The sequence below is a fragment of the Megalops cyprinoides genome, chromosome 3 (genome assembly GCF_013368585.1).
Source record: "Megalops cyprinoides isolate fMegCyp1 chromosome 3, fMegCyp1.pri, whole genome shotgun sequence".
Lineage (NCBI taxonomy): Eukaryota > Metazoa > Chordata > Actinopteri > Elopiformes > Megalopidae > Megalops > Megalops cyprinoides.
In genome coordinates, this window is record NC_050585.1 from 18,495,868 (window position 1) to 18,522,224 (window position 26,357).

The 26,357-nt window shown below is 44.3% G+C and overlaps 2 protein-coding genes across 2 annotated transcripts in view; one reads left to right on the plus strand and one right to left on the minus strand.

Moving 5' to 3' along the window:
* The first annotated feature begins 3,953 nt into the window (after positions 1-3,953).
* On the plus strand, positions 3,954-19,755 carry LOC118775502 (RCC1 and BTB domain-containing protein 2-like). Its single transcript, XM_036525454.1, has 12 exons — positions 3,954-4,242; positions 5,631-5,766; positions 7,664-7,814; positions 9,546-9,712; positions 10,354-10,512; positions 11,137-11,244; positions 12,857-12,999; positions 13,385-13,575; positions 14,249-14,375; positions 15,619-15,758; positions 17,084-17,214; positions 17,504-19,755. Exons 2-12 carry the CDS (start codon positions 5,641-5,643, stop codon positions 17,642-17,644), a joined length of 1,584 nt encoding a protein of 527 aa, XP_036381347.1. The 5' UTR covers positions 3,954-4,242; positions 5,631-5,640; the 3' UTR covers positions 17,645-19,755.
* A 3,044-nt stretch (positions 19,756-22,799) lies between these two features.
* rb1 (retinoblastoma 1) overlaps positions 22,800-26,357 on the minus strand; it is a 50,270-nt gene continuing 46,712 nt past the window's right edge. Inside the window, exons 23-27 of the mRNA XM_036524811.1 lie at positions 24,645-24,793; positions 24,088-24,118; positions 23,850-23,995; positions 23,318-23,364; positions 22,800-22,970 (exon numbers count right to left, since the gene is read on the minus strand). Of these exons, the coding sequence (XP_036380704.1) occupies positions 22,897-22,970; positions 23,318-23,364; positions 23,850-23,995; positions 24,088-24,118; positions 24,645-24,793 (447 nt within the window). The 3' untranslated portion in view covers positions 22,800-22,896. The remainder of the gene's footprint in view (positions 22,971-23,317; positions 23,365-23,849; positions 23,996-24,087; positions 24,119-24,644; positions 24,794-26,357) is intronic.

Below are 26,357 nucleotides of genomic sequence, written 5' to 3' on the forward strand. Positions count from 1 at the left end.
GCAGAGGGTGATGGAGAGTCACGTGCAAGAGGGTAATAGCACATGGGAGAGAGCGACAAAGTTCTCACTCGAAAAAATTTTCTGTGGCCTGAGTTCAGTTTTGCAAGGCACTAAGGAATTAGTGCTTTGTGTTCATTAATTGCTGTTGAGCTGATTTATGTGAGTTGGAATATAATACATAAAGCTTATATGGTCAGGTCTGACAATACTTCCTCTGGCAGATCTCAATAATGGAGACAGTAACCTAGTAAGATAAGCAGGGTTTTTAGTTCTGAAAATTAATATGGAGTTGAACCGCAAGAGAGATATGTGATAGCCGACAAAGCAACATCATCAGTGCATCATCACAAGAAGAGGAGGGAAACCCCAGTGAGGTGGAAGAAGTAAAAAGGAAACAGTATGTCAGAAACAGCAGTGTTGCACCTAGCCAATTCCACTGCGGTGAACATGATCACAGCTTACCCATTCCACACGATTCATTCTCACGCATCCCTGATATTGGAGACATAATCTGCAACACACAGCAAATTCAGTGAAGGGATGAATGAATTTATCTTTTCTATGCTTTTTTTGTTGGTAAATTATCAACAGAAGGTAGAAAGGAGTGATGTGTAAGCAATCTGACTAGCTAAATTTTAAGCGTGGAAGAATTTGCAGGGACTTTGTAATGCTTGATTTGTGGTGTTAGTTAACACCCCACACAAGCCTATAGTTAAATGTAACATATGAATAATGAGCCTCTGTCTCAGATGTCAACATGAACCAACATACCTGTTTTTTCCACTTTGCAGCACGTCTGTCCTGCAGTTTTTCTTGTCTGAGTAGTCTTCTGTGAAGTAGAGAAGTTCACAATACTGGTTTCCTGGGTGTCCACAGTCACAACGTTGCACGGCTTCACTGTGTACTGGTCCTGAGCAGGGTGAGGGGTGTGAGGTGTGGGTCAAAAGCCAGAGAAACCCTTGACAGTGTGAGTATGTTGTTGTGGAGAGGCATAGAGGCGAGGAATAAAGTGAGATGAGGGAAGGACCTGAGTTCAGATGTGTATCTCAGAGGGAGGGGCCAATTCTGAAGAGCCTCTCCAAGATCCCGCCTACTTTGTCTTTGTTGCTGCTTCAGATAAGAGGACTTAATAGGTAAGCATGACTTATCTACTGATGGATTTGTTTATACAGGTATATGCATGATTCGGTCACTAAATTGATCATGCCTGCATACCTCTCCGCCAAAAGGAGTTTCACTTACAAGTGGTGGAGAAGTTTGCATTCTGTGAAGCAACTTGACTAGAGGAGATCCCAGATGTGTTAAAAAAAAGTTACTCTTCATAGTGTCACTGCAGGCAAAATACAGACCTGTTCCATTTACTAGCTTGTTTGATCTTATTTGTCTTGTATGCAAAAGTATGTTTATTAGATGTTTAACATCAATGTCTTCATCACAGCAATACCTCATTCCGTGTCTTGCTACACAGAGGATAGTTTTTTCGCTCCTGTACAAAGCATGTAAACACTAGAAACTGCACATATTTGCTGCCATTTGAGGATATTGTTTCATCTGTAAAAATACAGATAGCAATGAGCTTAGTCAGCCCTTTCCTCTCGCATCAACACAGAGCAGTTTACATTAAATGAGGAAGGTAACGCATATCCTCATTTCTCAACAAGCTACATGTTTCATAGCCGGAGTGCAGCATAGGTCAGTTGCAGCGACAGGCTACAGCTGAATGCAAACAGCTGTCAACTTAGATATGCTTTACTGCCTTTTTTGCATATAGCAATAATGAAGCATTTCATATGACTCAGCCTTGTGTAAAGACACGGAGGCAAGAATAATAACAGAGGCTGAGAGAGTCAGTACAGTGATAACAGAGGATGCCCACTGTGCCAACGGTACATGCTGAGTTCGGTTACAGCACTACTTTATCACTGTCGTTATCACTGGAGCACACCTAAGGTGATGTTTTGAGAAAACGAAACATAGACACATAGGGAAAGTGTTGGGTAAAGCTGACAAGTGTGTTAAGTCATTATATTTTTTTCAGGACTTAAATTTATAGTTTAGTAAGAGGCGGTTTGAGACATGAGAAGTTCCTTTAGGGGGTAGTGTTTCAGGTGCTCAGGTGAGAGCGGAAGAGCTGTGTCTTCAGATGTTTCTTGAAGACTGTGGGGGAGTTAACAGAACAGATGAGGTGTGGAAGTTTGTTCCACCATCGGGGGACAATGGCGGAGAAAGTCCTGGGTTGTGATTTTACTCCACCATGCAACTGGACCACCCGATGCCATTCGGTAGCAGAGCATAGCGGTTGGGAGGGAACATAGGGTTGCAGTAGTGAGTTCAGGTACTTAAGTGCAGTTTTGTTGGTCGCCCTGTACACAAGCATCAAGGCCTTGAACATGATGTGGGCAGCTACAGGGAGCCAGTGGAGCGAGACCAAGAGAAGTGTAATGTGAGCCCTTTTTGGTTGTTTGAAAACCAGACGTGCAGACCTTCCTTTGTATATTTGCATAAAAGCATGTACAAGAAGAAAAGAAGAAAAAAAACAACAACAACAATATAATCATATGAGGGAAACGAGGCAAAGGGAAAGTCCCTTTAAGATCGCCTCTGTCATGCAATAGACGTCCAATCCACATTTCAGAAACCTCAAAGCTTCTTGTTTTATTTTCCATCTAAGACTTTTCCAGACTAAGTTAAGCAAATCAAACACTGCTGAATATCATTACGGGACTGATGACCGAAATAATTCAAATGTATACATGCAAAAGCACCCCGTTACCATTCGCAGATCTAATGCTGTCAAAACCATGACCGTTTTACAATCATAATCGCCTAAGACACAGCAGTCACACAGTATGAGACTCATTCAACGTCGTCAAAATTAGCAGTGTAACGATCCATTTTTAACGAACAGCTTCACATTCTATTTTCCCATGTAGGCAGTAAAAAAATGTAAAATAAACCATGCCTGTAAGAGACAGAAGACCCATTGTGCGTCTGCGGTGATACCTTCATCTTAAAGGGTGACATTCACTTTACTGGCCCAATTTGAAAGCAATTTATTAATGAATATGTCCTTTATCACTGATTGTGTCATCATCACTTTCGGTGTCAATTGTTTACTTAATCTGCCTATGACTTAACTCCCCCGGATGCTTATTTCATCATAGAAAACAAGGCGGCAAAGACGTTTAACCCTAGACAGTCAGCTTTGACGTGCCAATAGGGATAATTACTTCCCAATTTGGTGGTACAAGTTTTGCGAAGTTATTTTGTGCTGTTACTATTGACATGCCGGTAGCCTGCCAATACTAAAAAGTATGGAGGTCAAGTATTTCAATTTTACAAACAGATTCAAGGAAACACTCCCAAACGACATTTCGTTTAACAGACATCTTAATTCTTTATTTGCTTTTTAGGCAATCTGTAAAAACTCTCCCTCTGTGTCATTACAGCTGTACTGTGAGCTAGAGCTGTTTTGTTATTTAAATATTTTGTTGGAATTTTTCGCAAGACAGCGCAACGAATACAAAGACAGTTTACAGTGCGTCACCTAAGGTAAGCATTCAACAGTATTTCATTAACTGCATGAACTGCCACATTAATGAAACTCATGTAGCCAATGCTCTTAGGTTCGTTAAAAACACTGAAATATTTTAAGAAGGTATACCAAGTCACAACAGGTGCACCGTGACTGGTTTAACTTAACTTGGATGACTAGCTAAACCGCATGCGTTTTCCTTTACTAAAAAGGAAACGCACTGGATGCGTTTCCTTTTCAGTAAATTATAGAGGTTTGTGTAATCAAGATTTATACACGGCATCAAGCCTCTTTGGAGTTAGCAGGCTTTGATTGACGTGTATGAACGAACAATAATCCCCCTGAATCCATGATCTCGGCGATCTTCTCTAGCGCCTGTGGATTCAGGAAATACACGATATAACGCGCGATACGGACGAGCGGTGCTCGATAGATCTGTTCTTTGTTGAACTGTTTCACTAGCACGTTGTAATATATGTTGGCCCATTGTAAAATATATGGCTGACTAGCTAATCTGTGTTTCCTTGGATGTCTGTTTTAAATTTTGAACTAAACTGGATGGTACAAGGCGACAGACAGCAATGTGAAATCCCAGAGAAGCAAAACGCGACGCTGTCAGCAAGCGACCGAAACCGTAGCTAGTTGGGTAGTTAAATTTAGCTATCTAGTCAGCTAGCTAACTATCCATCTAACTAGCTAGTTACACGGTAAGCTCCTTTTTTCCCCTCGATCATGACACCAAATAACTTTATAATTAACTTTAGCTCGTTCGCTCACAAGCGTGCACATTCTGCATGGAGAATGTTGCTGGCTAGATATCCATGCAACTCCAGTGTTAGCTAACTAATATTAAGTAACGTTAGAGAAAGTTAAATTCTTCTCTATCTCAGGCACTCCAGGGAGGGTAGTTGTCGATATTGTCTTGCTTAGCCAAGGATATACTACTTGTTTATCTGTAGGTTGTAGTCAGCTTGCTTGCTCGCTATAGCAGGTCTATGGTTTACTTAGAGTTATCAGTTAGATAGCCAGCTAGCCTTGTTCTGCGCCGCTGTCGTATCTGTTTGCTGGTCAGGTAAAGCTAGCTAGCGCAATGCTTGTACTGTCATGTTTTTGTGAGGTATAAGGGCTGGTGAGGGAATTGGCTTAGACTGCAGATATCAGCCTTGTAAGCAGTTCTGTGTTACACAGTAAATTGGTTTAGATCGTAAGCTAAACGGAGCCATTTTGGGAACGTAGCATCTTACAACAAACGTAAGCTAATTAACAACCTCATAAAATAAGACTATTGTCTGTAAGTTATTACAACAATTGAGAAACCACATCTGGAATCAAAAGTATTTTGTCACGTCACGATGATTGCACGTGTGAATATGCAATTACAGAATGCTGAGAAAAAACACAACCCTAGTGATTAAGAGAAGAGAAAGTTATTTTCTTCGCAGTGTCTACTTTGGTTATTTTATCGGCGAGTTAATTATGATTAAATTACGTAGCAACTGATTTTGATCACTTTGCAAGCTCTCAATAGATTCAGTTAATTTCAGTAACCGTTTAAGATAGATAATTACTTAAGTTCAGAAATCAGTCCCTCTCGATCTTGCAAGGTGTATGTGATCCTGGGAATGTGGGAAAGATGATTTAGGTAGAACATTAAGATTATCTTGGCAATAATCTTAAAATATAACTTTTTCAGGAGCAGCAGTTGTACGGTTTTAATGTAAACTGGGTGTGACTCAAACAGGTTGGGGTATGATAATTTGGACGTAAGATAAACCTTATTCATCAGCATGTTCATGTTATTCTTTCAGAAAACTAGCTGGGTAGAAACCAATACGGGTATGCACCACTGGGACATCTTACCCTAATCCAATAAGTGCGATTTGTGTGAATGTGTTAAGCAAAAGAGTTAACCAATTTATACACTGATTTCAGTCATTTCACATTTTCACTGGCAGGCCATCTGAGAGGACACATGTTTGCTGTTCACGCCAGTTCATTCTTCATCTAACTCCATCATTGTCGGTGTGCATGGAAACGGGTGACCTGCCAGGGTCAGCGAGCTAAACGGCAGTGTTTTCTGCTCCGTTTCCTGCAGCTGGGGGAGCATGCTGGACGTGGGGAAATGGACGGTGTTTGCACTACTGCCCGCCGAGGAGCTGAGACTGATCCGCCAGGCTTGCGTCTTCGGCAACGCTGGGAACGAGGCTCTGTACGTCACTGTCAACGATGAGGTACAACCTGGATAGGGAGAGGGTGCTGTTAGGTGTGAATGAAGGGGTGGAGCTTGGGCTTTGGGATGGGGTTACAAAAGGCTCCGTGTATGTTACGCCCTCAGTGAGATCAGCTTGTTCACCCTTATTGTAGGCACAGGGATTTAAGGTATAATTTTGATTCTGACTCAGGATCAGTTGCTGAGAGATGGAGCTGTAGGTGGGGCTGGACTTGACTGCAGAGCAGGGGTGGGGGCATGGCAGTGCATGGACTTGCTGGTGCAAAATGGCTCAGTTGTCTTAGCAACCATTGACCGGTCAAACTATCTTGTGGTAGCGGGTTACTATAGGTCAAAGCTCATCATTTAACTGAATGAATGAAATGTACATAGACACAAATGTACACTTTTAGCAAAGTCACAAATGCACCAGGGTAAGGACTGCTTTGACAAACAAGATAACGGTAAATAGTAGACTTTTTTTGACAGAAATGGATATCGCTCTTATTTCAGGCTTTTGGTTAAAATAGAGTTAGGCAGGTGAATTTTAGTGAATAGATTAATAACAGAACTGCATTCAAGGTTTTTTAAATAAAGAGGCTAAAGAGTAATATTTTGACACGGTGCCATGATTAGTGAAATGGTGTTATTCTGTTGGCAGCCTTTAAATCTTATGTCTCGGCAGGCCTGTGAGGTAATATGAGAAGGATTGCCAATCATTGCCTCTGGTAGGCTGTAAATGAGTTCCTAATAATTGGCTGCAAATCCAAAATGAAAAACACATTTTTTAAGGGCATACATGGTGACAGTAGTTTGTTATATGAATAGAATAATACCATTTCACTGATAAAGGCAGCATGCTGAAATTTTTGAATCTATAGCCACATTTTTATTAATAATGCTTCAGTGAGCGTGATAAATATGAGTGAAATCATGCTACTTTTATTACTTAATTACATGCTGTGGCATGTGGGTGATGAAGCTAAAGGGTAAGACAGACAGCCAGAATGGTGCAGGGAGGCACTACCCACTCTGAGTGACAGAAAGTTCTAGAGGCAGCTAAGCAGATAGACAGTTGCTATCTTTAGTTCCGTAATTCCCCGCGCAAGTCCTGTTCTATCCACTGCCTGCAAGCACTGGGGCCCTGACTCACTTCACAAAGCTTGGCTGGTCACTCAGTCACCCGTTTGTTTTCTTAATGTAGCCAAGCTCAGAAGAGAAGGTCATATCTCTGGGTGGCTTGTAAATAGCGAGGGCTGTTGTTTCAAACCTGCAGCAGGTCTACCTTCTTAACAGCATCGCCCTTTCGGTCTTTTGGATGCCGTAGTCTAATGACTATTGGTCGGCTGAGGCTGCTGCAAAGGTTTGGGGCGTGCGGACGTAGCACAGCGCAGAACAGCGTGTTAGTCTGCTGCAGGAGCTCACGTCGCCCCCTAGAGTCAGGACAAGAGAAGGCATGGTTATGTTAGCTGGGGACCTTGGTCTTTAGTTCAGCAATATAATCGTGTCCGTCCATTGTGACTGTGGGGAGCCCTCTGTTTGTTAATCAGTGAGTGGACACTTTTGATTTTGTAGTCGCCCCCTCACAGCCAGAAATACCACTGCAATGTAAATTTATGTTCATATTAAATCAACTACACAGATGCAAATGTATAAATGCATGTTTAAACTAGAATTCCTCGTATATGTATGGTGCCACAGATCCACCATGACCGATTCATTTACAAGAAACAGGTCCAAGAGCTTCTACTGGAAGTGTAACTGGAGCATGAAATATGCTGCACATACACACATGCCCAAGTTTTCCCCTGCAGGCCATGAATGCATTGACAGGAATGTTTTGCTTTTGGATGGCTGAGATGTGCCATGCTAGGACACACTCTCCTGACGTTGAGTTTGCCGTCCTCTCTCTGTAATAGGTCTTTGCCCTGGGAACGAACTGCAGCGGTTGCCTGGGGCTGGGGGACACGCAGAGCACTATCGAGCCGCGCAGAATCAATGCCCTTTGCGGGAAGAAGATCGTGTCCCTCAGCTACGGCACAGGACCCCACGTGGTCCTCGCCACAGCAGGTGAGAGGGGGTCCTGCTGGGGGGACCATGTGCCCACTGCCCGAGGAGGGAAGATGCACTGTGTTACGGTGCTGAAGGGTCAGTTTCCAGTGTATCAGGAAGAAAGAAGCAGAGGGTTATAGTGCTGAAGGGTCAGTTTCCAGTGTATCAGGAAGAAAGAAGCAGAGGGTTATAGTGCTGAAGGGTCAGTTTCCAGTGTATCAGGAAGAAAGAAGCAGAGGGTTATAGTGCTGAAGGGTCAGTTTCCAGTGTATCAGGAAGAAAGAAGCAGAGGGTTATGGTGCTGAAGGGTCAGTTTCCAGTGTATCAGGAAGAAAGAAGCAGAGGGTTATAGTGCTGAAGGGTCAGTTTCCAGTGTATCTGGAAGAAAGAAGCAGAGGGTTATAGTGCTGAAGGGTCAGTTTCTTGCTCCACTTGAGTTCCCGTGCTGCACACCTCCTCAGACTCTGCTGCCTGTAAGAGCCAGCCTCTACAAAACTGGGGCAAAACATGATTTTTTCAGTTTGTTTTCTTTTGAAGAACGTTACAACACCAGTAGATTGCTGCTTGGGTGCCAGTATTAGCATGTGCTCGCTAAATAGATCTGACTACTGAAACGAACAGTGTTCCTCATTTTTGAAGGTTCCTTTTTCCATCTGTAATAATTGGGAAGCTGGTACCAGTGTGCTTGTGGGCTAAGAGGCTCACTTCACACTGTGGTTTGTAGGGTGCTGCAGTTGATTGGGCCTGGAGGGTGGCGCCCACCCTGTTCTTTCATACCTTCCATCCCTGCTTCTTATTCAGAGTTTCTACGAAAAGATTAGACATTCGCCCAATCCCAGATCGCTTTGCTTTGTTTTTGTTCAAGCTCTAAGGAGATTATGAGGATTTTGTGAGAAGTCTAAAGCAACTGCTGGCAATAGTTGGCCTGATCTGTGTCTGAACATTAAACATTAACAAATGAGTCAAGGCAGATTATAAGCAAATATCATTCTTAGATAGTCAGGATTTTGATTTAAAAAATAAAATTGTGTATTTCATTTAACGCTGCTGTTTAACTGCTCCTAAAAGAGAATCCTTGCAGAATTCTATATACAGGTAGGTTCCCAGAACTCTGCTCTGCTCAGGATAAATGCATGTCTGTACCTGTCTTGAGAAAACTTCAGTTGGGCTGGAAGTCATTGTTTTCTAGTGAGAGCCCCATGTTAAAACAAAGAGCATTCTCAGTCATTTTGAAGCTGGCATGTGTATGGTAATGTGTGCACTTGGCTTCCCTTAGTTTCTAGGCTGTCTAGTCAGGTTTAACAAGTTAACTTGTGGTGGGGCTTGAATAGTGTTATGCTTACATAGTGTTGTGTTACACTTCTGCTCTTTTGTGCTTGAAGTTTCTGGGTAAGAGCATCTGCTAAATGAACGTAATGTAATGTAATGTAATGAAGCTTTGATTGGATGCTTTGGAAATAGGCACTGAGCCCAATTTATGCCCGCCCGTCACATTTCAAAAGTGAAGCCCATTTAGTGGGCAGGACATGGGGCAATTTAGAGACCCTCCACTGAGCTGCAGGAATACAAAGCCTTGCATGTAAGCCAGAAGCCGTCAGTGAAGGTAAAAGAGTACGAGAATGCGACCACAGTTAGGCGTTTCAAAGCAGCTTTGAAAGGCAGCCCAGGCTCGGCTCCGCTGTCAGACCACAGATCTGATCATGCAGCAGTGTCTCATTGTGCCCTCCTCCCCTTCCTTACCCTCTCCAGACGGGGAGGTGTTCGCCTGGGGGCACAACGGCTACAGCCAACTCGGCAACGGCACGACCAATCACGGCCTGACCCCGGCCCAGGTCTCTGCCAATCTGCTGGGCAAGAAGGTGACGGAGGTGGCCTGCGGGTCCCATCACACCATCGCCCTCACCACAGAGGGGGAGGTATGTGCCACTGCTGGGGGGAGGGGAGAGGGGAGAGGGGGTGTCATCTGCCAAAAGGAATCGCACAGAAAAATGTCATTTCAATAAGGATACCAAATGAGCTGCTGCCACTGCCATTGCTTATTATATTCCCTGTATTCATATCAACATACTCTGTTGATAAGAAACAAGTTAATAATCTAACTTTTTTAATGAGTAGGGAGAAAATGTGCCCTTGTGGTAAGGACAGTGAGATAAAAAAGGGACGCTTACCCCAGGAAACTTCAAACAAGACTGTTTTGTTCAAAAGCAAATAGGAGCACCTTGCCTCTCAGGCAGACTCTGTTGGTTTGTAATTCATGTGGGTTGTGTGGATGGAAGCAGGTGGAAGCTCTCTGTCTGCCACTTAACCTCAGAGAAGCATTTGTTTTGCCAAAATGAAAAAGACAAACCAAATCAAAAAAAAGAAATGCAAAGTAAAAACAAGTTGCCTTTGTTTAGTTTTTTGTTTTTTTATTTCATTCTTGCATCTGCTCCATGCAAAATGAGAAATGAAAAAGAGAATGGAGTACTCCTCATCTGAATAGACTGTTGCCCACGGAACCTCTCCCTGCGCTCCTCATTTGCATAGCGTTCACATTGCTGCCTGTGTGCTGTCGTAGGTCTTCGCCTGGGGCTACAACAACTCGGGCCAAGTGGGCTCTGGGTCCACCGCCAACCAGCCCACACCGCGCCGGGTCAGCAGCTGTCTGCAGAACAAAGTGGTGGTGAACATCGCCTGTGGCCAGCTCTGCTCCATGGCCGTGCTGGACAACGGGGAGGTGAGCCGCTCTGCAGGCCGGGCAACGAAGAGACGGATGGGCAGATAGATGGTGGAAGCGTGGATGGACGCGTCCTGATAATGGTTGTTTTGTAGAACTTGCATTGCACGCTCTTGACTGCAATGCCGTCGATCGATTACTTTCCTGGGTCCATTTCATGCCAATTCTCATCCTTCAAAAGTTTTGGAGGGAGACTCATAGCCATTTAATCTTTTTCAGACTCAGCAAAAGAATGAATGATTGAGGTTCTTACATTTTTAAAAGGGATTAATAAAGTGGACCACAGAGGCTATTTCAAGATGACGTCTGTCAGCAGAATATAAGGACATATGTGAAAATTAGTCAAAGGTCAAATTTTACACTGACACTAAGGAAGTACTTTTTAAAATAAATGTATGGTTTAGTTTCCGATGATTCACAGTGGAAGCAGACGGACTGATGTTAGATTCAGTCCTAGATACACCCTAGACTACAGGCAGAATGGAAAAACCCAGTCGGAGTGTCTGTCTGCAGGGACAAAGCCTGTTCTTATCTTCAGACTTAAGTTCTTGTAAGCGCTCATTGCTTGGGATTGGACTGATTTTGTGCAACGACTGACCAATGATACTGTCCCTTTCCTCTCAGGCTTATGGCTGGGGCTACAATTGCAATGGACAGCTGGGGTTGGGCAATAACGGAAACCAGCAGACTCCATGTCGCATTGCTGCCCTGCAGGGCATCAATATTGTGCAGGTGAGGACACACCTCTGAAGTAGGGCTGTCCCATGGACTGCCTCGTCTCCGCTGGTCAGGTTACAGACTGACTGTAGACTTGCTGATAAATCGAGAGCGTCACTGAAACCTGTCAGAACCTGTATATAATATCAACACAACAACAGCCTTTACCTCAAACCTGCCCAGTGTGCATATTTGTGAAGGCATACTAAAGTGGGTATGGCTCATTGAATGTCACACAAGTTAAAGCATTTGTAAATGAAATGCAGGACTGTGATATATTATGGATGATAACACGCTTGTTTAAATACTCGATTCCAGTCATAGTGGTCGTATCGGTCTCCATATTAATATACAAGCCTGATCAACACTCAATTTCAATTGATCATACTGTTTACAACTGAAGATAAATACAAGTTAACAGCGACAGTCCTGGATTGTTTCTGTGGCAAGTGCATTAACTGTGGTATAAATGAAAAAAAAAACATAGGTTTTTGTAAACGTATATAATGAATAATTACTGGTAAACCGTAATGTGTAACGGCACTAATGTTGTAAATAGCTACACAAACTTGGCCCTATATCCAAATCTAATTTTACTGGCACAGTAGTGAACAGTTACATACAGTAAGTTACATAAGCCATGACACAATACAGTACCTTCTTAGTAATGTAGTAACTGCTTGGTTTGGTCATTACTTAGGTAATGAGCCCACTTTACTAGAGGGGAAATTGGCAAAAGCACTGTTGTCAAATTGTATTTTAGCAGACAGTTCAGTTTGTTTAACAATACCTTACCAACAAAAATTATGGCACTCATCAGTCATCAGCAGCTGTGGAACAAATTGCTGTGGTGGGTGATTGCCCACCACAGAATGTTCCACTTTTTCAATAAATACCCCCCTTGAAGTCATCTAATACATAAGTAGAAATATAACATATTGGGTGACTTCCATTTAGAAGAATGAATAGTACATATGTGGGGAAAAAGTTCAAGTGAAAAACCACTTCCTCGATGCTACATAATGAAATCCCTCCCCATTCCAGATGTACTCCAAATTACAGTGGAGATAGTTACCTAACCTGTCTGACTGAACATGTCTGTTATGTCTGGATAGGACTAGTGACAGACAGCCCAGTGGATATGAGGCATAAGTATGTGTGCTTGGTTTTGTTCCTGCCAAAAAATCACTTGTCCATGTGCAATGAGCTGTTACATGACCTGAAGTACAGTTTACCCCCTTTACAACAACCTGCCTTTGAAGGCTACATTATATATAGAATTACCTTGGGGTCCTAAACCCTGAAAGTGTGGACACCTGCTTAGTGAGGCTAAACACATTCCTGTGGGAGGTGACAACAGTACTGCTAAAAATTAGTTTCAATACAAAGTAATAGCTTAAATTGCATGTCTTCTGTGAACTTTGGTCAATTTGTTTAGATAGTGGTTGGACCAAAACCAGCATGCACAGTTGAGCTTTGATTTCTCACAGTGCTGACGTTTGTCTGCATTTCATAAGAAATGGCTACAAGCCACCTCAGGCTGAAGTCTGTAAGCGTTTCAGGAGAAGTGGCTACAGGCCTGATCATGTGGCAGCGTTTGAAAGTTTCACTCTCACTGGTTTCACAGATCGCCTGCGGCTACGCGCACACCCTAGCACTGACGGACGAGGGCCTCATCTACGCATGGGGTGCCAACTCCTACGGGCAGCTTGGCACAGGAAACAAGAGCAACCAGGCCGTGCCCACGCTCATCAACATGGACAAGGAGAGGTGAGAGCGCGGCGGGCCTCGCGCCCCCCGGGGCTGTAAACAAACGAGTCACGCCTGCCCCCCTCCGCTGGCACGGTGATTTAAGCCCAAAACGCATGGCTGCAGTACAGCAGAGGATGCTAGAAAGGCTTTATGGGGAAATGGTTTGCCAAAACTGGCATGATCAAAGGGAATCTGAAAATTTTCTATTAGGGTTCAACACAAAAAAAGCTATACTCACGTTGTATTGTGGTGTACGTGTGTATAATGGTTGCATGCTATTTGCAGGAGATCCCCTCTGATCACACAGAGGACGATGCAGATACCTCTGTTTTCCTGCTCTGTTTTTTTTTGACTCCTCCTCCCCCTCCTTCTGTTCTCTCTCTCTCTTCCCGCCTTCCTGCAGAATGGTGGAGATAGCCGCTTGTCACTCCACCCACACGTCGGCGGCCAAGACCCAGAGTGGGCAGGTGCTGATGTGGGGTCAGTGCCGGGGCCAGGTGGTGCTCAGCCCGCACATCACGCACTTCCCCTCCACCGACGACGTCTTCGCCTGCTTCGCCACGCCCTCCGTCACATGGCACCTCCTCACTGTGGGTAAGGAGAGGGGCGGAGCCAGGGAGGGGTGGGGCTTTGGATCCTGTGGAGGTGTGTCTGCCTGAAGAATGTGTGGTTACTGTCACTCTTCTTTGGTTTCCAACATTTTCCTCTTTTTGTCAAGAGGACCAGACTCAGAACAGCTGTCAGAAAAACTTAAAGAAATCGAGAGCCCACGTCAGCGGAACAAAGTGGCTTGGTTCCGCTACGGGTTGGGATGGGTAGGTTAGCCAGGCTCCCCTTGTTACTTTGTGTTTCGATGCCATGGGACGTCCTTGAGCGTCTGTGAGCTTCTCCGACAGCATCAGGAGGATGCACTTCTTCTCTAATGGCATTTTTCTGCTGGTGCACTGTGGGATTTGTAGTGTGATGGATGCGTGTGTTGGAGGATCACACCAGCCTCATCCCAACACTGCAACTTACTTGTTGCTACAAATAAAGAGCTTTTCAGCATGGATACTTGCTACAGCAAAAGTAAGGAAGACATCTTAGATTTTAAGTTACAAGTTTAGATGGTGAGTTTGCAAATGTGTAAGGTTTAGTCCTGACTTTGTATGGATGTATGTATGCCCTTAGTTGTGTGAGAAGAGTTCCTATCTGGTTGGTTGGATGGTGGGAGATGGCCAGCATGCAGGAATGTGTTTTAAGGTTTTCGGACATTCTGTTGTGACAGATGGTGATGACTACCTGACGGTGGCGCAGTCTCTGAAGAAGGAGTTTGACAGCCCGGAAATCTCGGACCTGAAGTTCCTGGTGGACGGGAAGTGCATCCATGTCCACAAGGCGCTCCTGAAAATCAGGTATGTGAGCGAAAGCCCTGGGAAAGAACCGTAACGAGTGCACGGCCCTGCAAACGACATGCAAATAAGGCCCACAGAAAGCAATTCAGGAGGAAGCTGTTGAAGCGATGCACTTGAGTGCATGGTAAATAAATGCAAATGATTTTTGCTTTCTCGTTGTCAGTTTGCATGGGGCGAATGCCAAAATTAATGAGAAACAAAAAAAGCAAGATAACTGTGATATTTCCCCCTGTCTCACCTCCTCTGATCTGTTTGACTCTGAGAGACCAGCAGCAGGGGATGACATCCATTTTGTAAACTGTGGTAGGACACAGGCAGCAGTGTGGCACAGTGGTAAGAAGCAGGGCTTGTCATTGAAGGGCTGCTGGTTTAATTCCCTGCTGCAACATAATAAAACCGTATGCTAAATGCCGATAATATAATGTAACACTGTGTTGGAGCCTGCCCCGAGCCCAGGGCCTGCATGATGTTTTAGCCTTTATTTTTGCAGTATCCCCTTTTCTTGGAGGGGCTTCCGGAATCCAGCGCCCATTAGCTGTTTGCATTCACATGTTCCATCCAGAGGAGGACTGACCGCAGTCTGTCCTGTCTCAGACCTAATTAGAGCACAACATGGGTTATTTCGTATATTGTACAGGTGGTATAGGCAGGAATTACATTTTGAATATATTATCAAATAATAAAAAGACCGCTCAAATGGCTTATTTTAACTGTTTGAATTCAGTTTGGTAACTTGAATCTTGTAACTCACACTGCTCTAATTTGATGACTACAACTGGTAGTCATCAAATTAGAGCAGTGTGAGTTACAAGATTCAAACTGTGCGATACGGATTTCAGTTACATAATGTTTTGAAAATTCCATATTCATTCTGAAAACGGCTTACTTGCTGTTTATTATACTTCATTACAAAACATTAGGTGTATTACCTTTATTAATGGTACCATAATCCAATGTAACCTGTTGGAGTGCTCAGGCATTTGTTTTAATGTCTGTGTTTTAAAGCCAATACATAGAAGACTGGAATTACTTAATTTGAAGCATTTTTTAAACTAATAATTACACAAATATATTTAGTTTTTATATTAATAAGCACTGAAGAAAACAAAAAAATGGGGAAAAAATGCAAGCACTCCTTAAAGAGTCCCTCCTTAAAGAGTCCCTTCGGGGAACCCCCTAACGGGCCCCAGGTGGAATGAAGCAGGAAGCTGGAGGGTTGCCAGTCAGCGCTGTGCCTTTGCAGGTGTGAGCACTTCCGGGCGCTGCTGAACGAGTCCAACGAGGAGTCCATCGCCGTCAACCAGTTCCCCTACCTGGTGTTTCGCGCCTTCCTGGAATACCTGTACACAGACACCATCAACCTGCCGCCCGAGGACGCCGTCGGTAAGCCTTGCAGCCGGAGTGGTCGCTGCGGTCAGTGGTGCTCCCGAACGCATGCTGTGTCATGCCACACCATTAGAGTGGAGTGGAATTGAAGGCCTCTGGCTGTATCTGTTTAAGCATGAGGATGTAGGCTGCTGCTCTTGAAGACCCGCATGTGTGCCATGAACGCGGTGTTATCGAGCAGAGTTGTTACGCAGTGGAACATACTTCGGCACCACAGCACAGTAAACAGGACCACAGGGACATTCCAGAATGCATACCTTCAGTCATTTCCTGCCTGGTCCACGAACAAAGCAGCATACTGGCGTCACAGAGACAGATGAAGTGTGCTTGGAGTATGCAGCTGCTGAGAGGAACAACAGGAGGATGTTTTTGAGCTGACACGTCCCTGTGTCACGCTGTCGCCTAGGTCACCGATTCCGTGAATTCAGCAGATGCCAGCAAGACTTGAAAAATTCAAAGTAAAAGAGTAGAGGGTAATTAGGAAAAAACAACTCAGATTTGAAGTAGGCAAAAATTGAAATCCAGGGCACTTTATTCAGGCACAGAAGCTATTTGTGTGACTGGTTTTAAATGTCTTTGGAGCACACCATGTGGTTTGTTACTTACAATAGCTGTACTTGTTTAATTTAGTTTAATGGCAGTATACATTGTCACTCAGCAACATGTCCCCAGTTGTACCAAAGGGACTGAACTCTCTTCTCAGAAAATAAAATGTGAGCACCAGTGTAACGATGCGGCAGTTAACCAATTCCTGTCAGCTGCCACTGCCGTTTACATTACCTGGTAACAATTGTGTCTGTTTTATAATTTATAGTGAGAGATTACAGCCAGTATTAACCCTTTTGTGCGTACGGTCACACCATTGTGATTTGCCGTTTAGCGCATATGCTAAAACCGGTGCGATTCTAACTAATTTTAGCTTTGAAGAAACAGCGATTTAACGTTAAAAATATATTGCAGATGCTAACTGAAAACTATGAGAAGCTTAATAACGCTGATGAAAACATAACAAACCATGTAGCGTAACACGTGCGCTACATAGCATAAAAATAAGTTACATTCAAAAGGGTTAATCCCTTTGCGCTGATGTCAAGCATGGGTATTTCCTTAGTTTCCTGCACTGTATAAAATGTGATTTTTTTTTTTTGCTGAATGCCCACATGTTGCCTATGACATGTACTGAAAAAACCGCTAAAACCCATACCCGCACACGCCGAATGAATTTGCTTGCCGCCCCCTCCTCCTTGAAATCTGTACTTCTCATTGGTCTCATCTGGCTCGGTTATGAACCCCTGTCCAATCACAAGCCTTTGTTGTGCCAGGGCTGCTGGACCTGGCCACGTTTTACCGGGAGACGCGTCTGAAGCGTCTGTGCCAGGAGACCATCAAGAGGGGCATCTCCGAGGAAAACGCCATTGCGCTGCTCTCGGCCGCCGTCAAGTACGAGGCTCAGGTACAACCACCCCTCGTGTAACACAAATACACATTTCATTTCCTTATTAATGAGCAGCTTGTGCTGGATCAGCATGGAGTGCTGCATGTTAGTCACCTCAGGCAGTTAATTACTAATGAATTAATCTGCTAAATGCAGGTAATGTAACCTGACTGTGGCTTGCTCTTGCAGTGCACTTGCTATGATGTGGGAGGTGTGACTGGACATGAGCACCACCTTGAGGAACAGGGAGAGTGTTGATCAGCCAGCCTTCTTTCATCCTCATCTTCATCTCGATCTTCATCCACAGGAGCTGGAGGAGTTCTGCTTCAAGTTCTGCGTCAACCACATGACGGCCGTCACCCAGACCCAGGCCTTCGCCGACATGGACCACGACCTGCTCAAGAACTTCATCCACAAAGCCAGCCGCTACGGGGCCTTCAAGAACTGAGCGGCCCGGCAGCCCTGGAGGTCGGGAGGGGGCCTGGGGTCCAGAGGGAGACTGTGGTGTGAGCTGGTGGGCTACAGTTGCAACCACCTCTGAGCGGAGCACAATGAACAGTGACTGAGAGCTCTGTACGCTGCCCCCTGCCCAGTATACCACTAACACAGGGTCGTGATGGCAGATAGAAAAGCCATCTCTAGCATAAGAGAGGGATTAAGACGTATGTCAACAATTAAATTGGTAAAAAGGGACACAGCTCTCCTGGTGTACTAGGATTCGTGGGTTAGACGATGTAGGATCTTCATAGCCAGCACAGGTTTTCGGAAGGTCAGACTGACTGACAGTAGATTGGCTGAAAGCCATTTCCCAGTAGCGTAGTGTGTTTTTGCCCAGGTGACAAGCGAATGCTGCCCACTCTGATCAAAGTAGTGTGCAGACCGGCCTTACTTGTCTGTCTGAGTCTTCAGCAGAGCGCGTTCCGGTGTTAGGGTGACGCACTGTACAACTGGAATCCTGCAGTTTCAAGGACTGTATGCCAAACTGGACTTGTATTGGCCGATGCTGCTTTTGAAAGACGGACACTGACCAATAATGTTTTCACATTCATACAATGGTTCCTTTGTCAATACTTTGAAATGTATGTAAAACTAATCAAGGCCATAGCTTACATCTGACATACAAGAAATTCATTAACTTTCCATTAATAATGTAACATTAGGAAATGTAGCTGCAAGAGAGCTAGACTAACCAGCAGGGTGCAGGTTCAGATTCTAGCTGTGACGCTGCCATTGTAACGTTGAGGAAGGAGAAAACGGCACTTATAAATGAATAAATGCATAAATTAATGGGTCAAATGTAAACCATGATAATGGTGTATCAGTGAGAAACAGAGAGGTCACTTGTAGAAAGTTGTTGCTTTTGCATGTTGCTCAGATGCGCTGTAAGCATGTGGTGTCAAAAAGGCTGCCACCGGCTTACCTGTCCGTCACAGGTGTGCAGGTGCGGTATTACATCAGATGGCACATTGTCCGTCTGCACTGGCAAGCGGACGAGCTGACCTCGTAGCCGCCCTGCAGCATTCTCACTGAGGGAGCATGTGTAGACGTACAGGTGTGGACTGTGTGCAAGTTCTATTGTGGGACTCCTGCTGGTGGCTTAATGAAAAGGGCTGAAGCATTTCCACTGCCTGCTTAAAAGCAGGGAGCGAGGGAGAGTTTGTACTGACTGCTGGCCACGTGCTACGAGAACTTTTTTGACTGGGTAAACTTGTTTACAAATTAATGGGTATATAATGCTTATGTAATTGTTTATACTGTCTGTGGTGTTATTTTGGTCATGCCAGTTTACAGAAAAAAAAACATACACACACCCCTTTGAAAGGTTAAAGTGAAATGGATTTTCTGCCAATACTTTTATTTGATAGAGCTCTTGTGTCTGTGTTGAGTTGTTGAATAATGACAATGTTTTTTGTATTTTTGTATTAAAATGAAAAAATGTTAGTAGCATATATAGGTCTTGGTGGATGTATACTGTCAATAATAAATTAATAATAACTTGGAGTTGGAAAAAGATCTGGACATTAACAGGGAAAAAGCAGCCATTTAGCACCTGCGTGCGAAAACAGGAAGACGCACAATCTATTCTGCTCAATGACACTAGTCGCAGACCTGTATCAGCTATGGATCAGTGCATCTACAGTCTTTGCCACGTAGATTTACATATGTTCTATCACTAACCATTAGACAATGCTGTTAAAAATGCTAATTATGGTAATTTTATATGGAATGACCACTGAATTGCCTTGAAATGTTACACTGCAGCACAGATGTTACTGGTGAAGTGGGAGTGTGCATGGTCCTACGGGGGTGGTAGTCTTAAGTCTGTGCTTTACCGTTACCGTGCTGTTACAGTGTACTTGTTGCCCTCTCCCTTCCCTGAACACCCAGGTAGTGAGCTTTGCAGCCTCTCACCCGGAGCCGTGTGTGCATCTCGGGCACAGCAAGGTCAACATCCAGCATGAGCCTCTGACCATTTTTCAGTAACCATTTGTTAAGGTGTGCATGGGGCGCTGCTAATGTTTTGCCAGAATTGTAATGAAAATATTAATGAAAATAAAACCCTGGTCTGAAGAGTAGTCCTGTCCTCAGTCATTTCAGGCACGTGTTTAATACCATGGTATACCTGTTTAAGTACACGTGGTACTTCAGTCTCTATTGAGAAATATACGCAAGTGAGGTGTCACATAACTGACAGCTTACTAATGTTGTCATGTACCCTTGGGTAGTTGGTTAGCGTTGAAGACCATTTATGAAACAACTTGTATTATGCTGCTGTATTTTCTCTTAGCAATTTTATTCCTTCATAACGTGCTGCCTTCTTGGATTTATGTGTGTTTGATTGCCTGGTAAGCATTAGACTGATCACTATTCCTACTGTATCCTGAACGTGTTCATTTCTGGCCACTGGCACAGAAAATTTGCAAAAGATACACACAACATATACAACTCCTGTTAATCACGCTTCAGATGTAAAGATAATCAAACTATTTTTACAGATCTAAGACATTCCAGACAGCTTGCATAAGATAATTTACCTTTTCCAAAATAGTACATTTGTTTCACAGCACACTTGCATGTATGAGGTAGTTGACAGTGGATGACAACACACCTACTGCATACCAGTATGAAGGGGTACACCAAAGCACTCTTGCTGCATACAGTTATGAAAGGTAGATGAAAGCACTCCTATCACATACCTGTATGAGAGGTACATTAAAGTACTACTGCAGATACGGGTAGTGTGGAGACCTGAACGCCACTCTCAGACAGGAGGCCATTAGCCTGAGAGAGGTGTGCAGTAGGTTTACTGCCATTCTCCTCCAAGGTTTTATACAGACAGACTGAGCATGCATGGACATGAGCTTTCTACAAAGGGTGAGTTCCTCAGTAATATGCCTGTTCACTATGCACTATGCAGTCTTGGCTCAAATCTGGCTGTATCTGGTGAACCAAATTATAATCTTGCTTAACATGACTTAAAGAGACAATGGCAAATCACAATTAAAACAAAAGAAAGCAAATGCTTGCATGTCCATAATGGTATATCACTCCAATATCTGACTGCCAGGGTTTCCATATGACACACATCCCACACACAGTACAATTCAACACTCTTTATTTTACCTACAACAGTAGTTATTGGTGTACATGTATAAATCTTTCTCCAAATTAACACAACTTGATTTGTTACATTTCCTCTAGTCTCTCTACTGTTTTTAAATTCCATTCACCCATTAAAAAAATACTGCTTGCCAGAAAGTGGAAAGGTCATATTAGCCAATGTGGCACTACAAGCCCAATGTCAGTTCTTAATTCTGGAACAGGTAGTACAAAAAAAAAACAAGTAAAAAAAAAGGTTACAACAGAATCATTTGCTTAACATAGCCAAAAATTAAAATCTTAAATATGTAGTACAATGGCATTTTGGCAAAGTTCTCCTCACAAGGTCAGTTCTTCCAACACACCACCATCACAATGTAAAACTAATGTAAAAACAAGATTATGCAGTTGATTGTTTTCTACCTGTTTTGCAATTTGTGGGTACTGTTAAAAAAAGTGGGTGTTCTAAAAAACGTGCATGTTTCACGTCGTATAGACCTTGTGCTGCATTGTACCGTAAATCAGATGTAGCCCTTGCTCAGACAAAGCGGAAACATGACAACACATACAGAAAGCAGAAGATAAAGATACAAAGACACTGAACATATGCGGACATGACCTTTACAAAAACAGACACGGTGAGGTAAATGGATCAAATCACACCACTTGTGTTGAATAACTGTACGGATACCAATCCCTTCTTGTCTGAGTTAAAAATGAAAATAAAAAAAGGCTTTGAGATGACTATGGATACTCAGTAGTTTCTCATTCAATCCCTTGGTCTTGGAGACAAACATGGCTCAATAGCTATCAATGGACTGGCTGCTGCTGCCTTGCCAGCCTATGAGAGGGTGCGCTCTGATGCCCGGCTTTAAACTGGCCCGGTGAGTCTTGCCACACTCATCTCAGTAGTGTCCGTGAAAAGAAATGGGGTCTTCAGTACAAAAGGCTGTCTTCTTTCTTGTACAACAGGTGCCCTAGGTTCCTACGAAAGCATGACACTCGCCCCAACGCATGATGCTCACGAGACTGGACATAAAACCCGAACAAAGCAGTCCCTTTTACCAGAGTCGCAGGTTCCTCCACCGAAAGAGAGGCCAGTTTGAGATCAAGGATTTCAAACAAACGTAATCTTTCCAGCGGGGCCTTCATTGTTCGGGGGGCCAAACGCAAAGGTGCTGACAGTTCCTGTAGTTTTCGTATGGAGTGTTTTGCTTTTACTTTATGGCCAAGATCTGAACGACTCTTACAGAAACACACTAAACTTTACAGAATTACTGAAGCCTATGAGTACATTTCTAGCATCACGCGCTAAGGCTGCTAAAAGGGCAGGGCTTTCTCTGTTCATACGCTCTGATTCGAAATCAAACAGCACCAGGCTGATGCCGGGGCCACGTGGTGCCCCTCCAGTGCAAACTGAAAATGTCACCTATCAAAGCCACATGGATGTCATGATGGATCTTCTTTTCTAATTCGGTAAAACATCAACCGTTTAACCGATAGTCACTGGTAGACCGGTATCTGATCTGATACAGTCAATTTAATATTTTCAGAACGAAATGTTGCCATGCACAGAAAAAGCCCTTGCAGCTTTCCCAGACCTATGTTCCTGATACAATTCCCACTGTCTCACTGCTTCACCACAACGCACAAGGTTTCTTCCTGTAGTACAGTGCTCTAAAACCAGTTTTATATTGCTTGTTTGGACCCCCACATAATGCTACTTGAAGCTACCTTCATCATTCATTTCATTAAAAACAAAGATAAAAAATAATTAATTTTAAAACACTCATTAGAAGTCCTGTCTTAATTTTTTTCAGGGCTTCCAATCCACAAAACAAACTGAATAAAACCCAAACGAAACTGCAAACAGAGGCACTATTTCATAGTACGTAATGCATCATCATAAGCATTTACTTCTGAGACAAGCAGGAGTACTGTTCAAATATAAAAATACAGGTACAGTGAATCTATGGCTAAATGAACTGAAAAGAAAGGGGGAAGAAGCTGTCATTTTTTGGGTGGGGTAGCTCCTGTATCTTGCCTGCCCTACAGCCATGACGAAGTGTGGCTCCGGTCCTCTCCACCTGTCCGTCACCCTCAAGGCTCCTCCCTCTTCACAGAGTTGGCGTCGTCCTTCAGCTTCTGCTCCTGCATTCGGGTTCGAGTGGAAGCTGAAGGCGGACAGACGCACAGAGGAGTTAGTTTCTGCCCGACGTGCAGCCATGGCTCCGGCACAAAAGCACCTCCCCCTGGCTTCCTGGGGTATAACTGATGCAAGGTGACTGCAGGTAAAAGTGCTTTTCAAGTCACTCTGGGTAACAGCATCTGCCAAATGATGCGGTGTAAATATGTATGGAACACTGATACCAACACGTGCAGCCAGCAGCCCTGAGTCTCCCACATTATAAACACTTTATGTTTACTGCAGTCTCATATGTAACACTAATCTTTTTTTTCCCCCCCAATGGAAAGTATGAATGAAAAGATGCACAGGTGGCCACACAGATGATGAACTCACTCATTTCTGCCAGCTTCTGGATCAGTGTGGATTTTCCACCGGATTTGCTGTGAAATCAAAAACAGAGGAAGAGGAGGGGGAGGAGGAAGACAGTTACAAAATGCAGTGTACAAAAGCGTTTCAGCTACACTTCAGCGCATGACTGCGCCCTTGACTACGGTGTATCTGCCCCCCTTTCACATCCAACCAAGCACCACTTTCCAGCGTTTCCAGCAGTGTGATGAAGGGCCCGTAAGGCAGACTGCTGGTTCAGTTCCCACTGCCGTTGTGCTCCTGGGTCAAGGTACTTAACCTGAGCTGACTCAGTAAATATCCGGCTGTATAAATGGATAACATGTAAAATAACGTGTAAGAACTGTAAGCTATGTAATGCGCTCAGGATAAGAGCGTCAGCAAAGCGGTTGTAATGCTCTGTTCCGTGACTGTGCACTGGATTCTGTGTTGACTGTTTTCTGCAAGTTAAATGTAATGTAATGCAATGTGCTGTTCTGGGGCTGTGCATCGGAGGCTGCTTTGGAGAAAGATGCCCTACCTGCCGTCTGCCTCGTCCTGCCCATCCATGTCAAACCGCAGCCTCTTCAGGGGCTTGGGTGGGGCGGAGCCTCCATCCAGACTCCTCTTCAGCGGCCAATCACTGCTGTTCACCATCTGATTGATCTTCTGGAACTTATCGGACGTCTGTAGGGAAGCAGGGAACAGCCGGTAAGGGCATGGCTAATGCCTCAAAGTTGGGAAAGTGTTTCATGCTCACGGAGGCTGATGTCACTCACCCCAAAGGATTCTCCAATTGACACCAGGATTCTGCGGAAGACAATAAAAAAGTTAACATTCCTCCCTGTCTCAGCCAGGAGAAGGAACCGAGCTAGCATCAATCACAATTAATCATGTAGTAGATAAAATCGCATTTGGAAACCTGAACAAACTGCTGCAGATGCATGAAAAAGGGCTAAACATGCAAAAGTACTTCTGCATGCTGCCTCTGGCACGCACCACAGCCATGTACCAGTGGTTTCATCAGTGGTTTCTTACGTTTCGAATGTAGTGTATGCGCATTTGCTGTATTTTTAGATATCGCTGATTCGTGAAAGAAGTAGTGTGTTGATTTGACTCACTAATAATTTGCTTTCCACGAAGGTTGAGCCGTGGAAGACGACTATGAGGGAATGAGTTCTCAGCTAGAAAGTGCTATGAAAACCCCCTGGGACTCTGGTTTGGGCCGAGGGGTGTGGTGGGGGGGGTAGGGCATGTCTGTTCCGCTTGGGCCCCGCGAATGCCTTCAAAAACCCTCTCAGCGATGGAGACACGGGTGAGCACCTCTTCCACTGACCTGGTTCGAGGGGTCATGACGCTGGGGGACATGCGGTTGCTCTTCAGCGGGGAGATGTAGACGTTGTTGCTGCCAGGGACCCTCAGGGGGGAGTTGGGGTACTTGTAAGGGCTGCAGGGGATGTGGGGGATGGGCGACAGGGTCGGGGGCTGGGAGAGACACAAGGTGGCGGATAAGAGGGCGAGCAGCGTTTATTTAACGCAACATGACACAATCCGAAACTAGATAACACACAGTACCCCAAGTGCTGAACAAGACACTTTATTCTTTTTACAAATTAAACTGAACGTGAGCAGTAAGTCACCGAGGAGAAGGACTGTCAGTGAGTCTGTGATGATACTAAAATAGAACTGGGGGAGGGTGTGATTGTCACTGATATGTCACGTAGGTTCTTCCCCCACTGACGCTTCCTGAGCGATTCACAGGCACACGAGTGGCGAGGTGTTCCGGCGCTGTGACGAGCGAACCCCCGTCTGCCGCCTCTCCCTGCCCGCGCTCAGAACAAACGCCTCGGCGGTCTGAGCCACCCGCTGCACGGGGCTTTTAAGTGTCACACGTTCCGGAAACTGACGCGCCACATCTGAGGCATCGCTGACATGTCACCGACAGCCTCCTGGAGGGGAGAACGAGCTCTCCTCAGAGAAGGGGGCTTTTAGTGCCCCAGCAGGGGAGAGGCTACGGGTGAGGGGCTGATTATTCATGCACTGAAAATAACAGAATACTCAATAAAGTCTACGGGGGAATTGTGGCACGCCCCACAAATGATAATATTGCGGCAGTACTAGTGATAAACATTGCAGTGTTTCCTTTTAGGCTCAAACCTGGGCTGAGCAGAGGTAGCCACAGCCTGCATGCGCGCTCCGTCATCGCCATGGCAACATTTCAAACACAGCCTTGCTCTCATCTCGAAAACACTAAAACACCCTTTAGAAACAGTCCATTCCATCAGCTGAATTGAAAGTAATGGAGATGATGAATATTTCAAATTATATTGCTGATGCCAACATGATGTGTGTCGTGATCCCTTATTAATTCGTATTTAAATTGATTTGTGACTCATGCGCAGCCAATATTTTGAGACATTTTCCCCCCACAGACATAAAAATATGACGCGTAAATTACTCCATTCAGAGATGACATCTTTTCTTGAATGTAAATCATTTATGTCAAGCCCCACTCATTTTAGTCTCGGTGAGCATGACTTCAGCCTCATTCAACAAAGACTCAGCACACTTCCAATGCAGTTTCCCAAACCTCTACAAAAAATCAGCCTGCCTCCACAGATCTCAATCCATTTATAAATAGGGATTTAAAAGGGGAGAGGATATAATGCAGCCAAAGATGTCTGTAATGGGCATGTTGTTTATTCAATAAACAGCTTTTCAGCATATAGCCAGAAATTGTGGTTTTATGGAAATTTTGTACGGGTTTAAAACAAGCTGTGGGGGGGGGGAGAATCACACTGACATCTGGCAAATTATGTTAGGGGATTCTTTAGTGTTAACATGATTTCTTGCTCTCATTTGCAAGATCCTCTCATATGGACAATCACCACATTCTCGATGAATATGACGATTTGATTGGTTTAGGCATGAGTACAATATCACTGACAGGCTGTGAGTTTAAGAAAATGAGATGTATTACAATATCCGAGTTTCAAAAGCAACTGAAAAACAGGGCAAGTGGATGCCACAAAATCTGAAGGACTCAGAA

Excerpts from the sequence above, each read along its gene's own strand:
- LOC118775502 (XM_036525454.1), top strand. The coding sequence starts at position 5,641 with ATGCTGGACGTGGGGAAATGGACGGTGTTTGCACTACTGCCCGCCGAG. Across the intron at positions 14,376-15,618 it reads AAGGCGCTCCTGAAAATCAG|GTGTGAGCACTTCCGGGCGC; the intron begins GTATGTGAGCGA and ends GTGCCTTTGCAG. Across the intron at positions 17,215-17,503 it reads CCGTCAAGTACGAGGCTCAG|GAGCTGGAGGAGTTCTGCTT; the intron begins GTACAACCACCC and ends CTTCATCCACAG.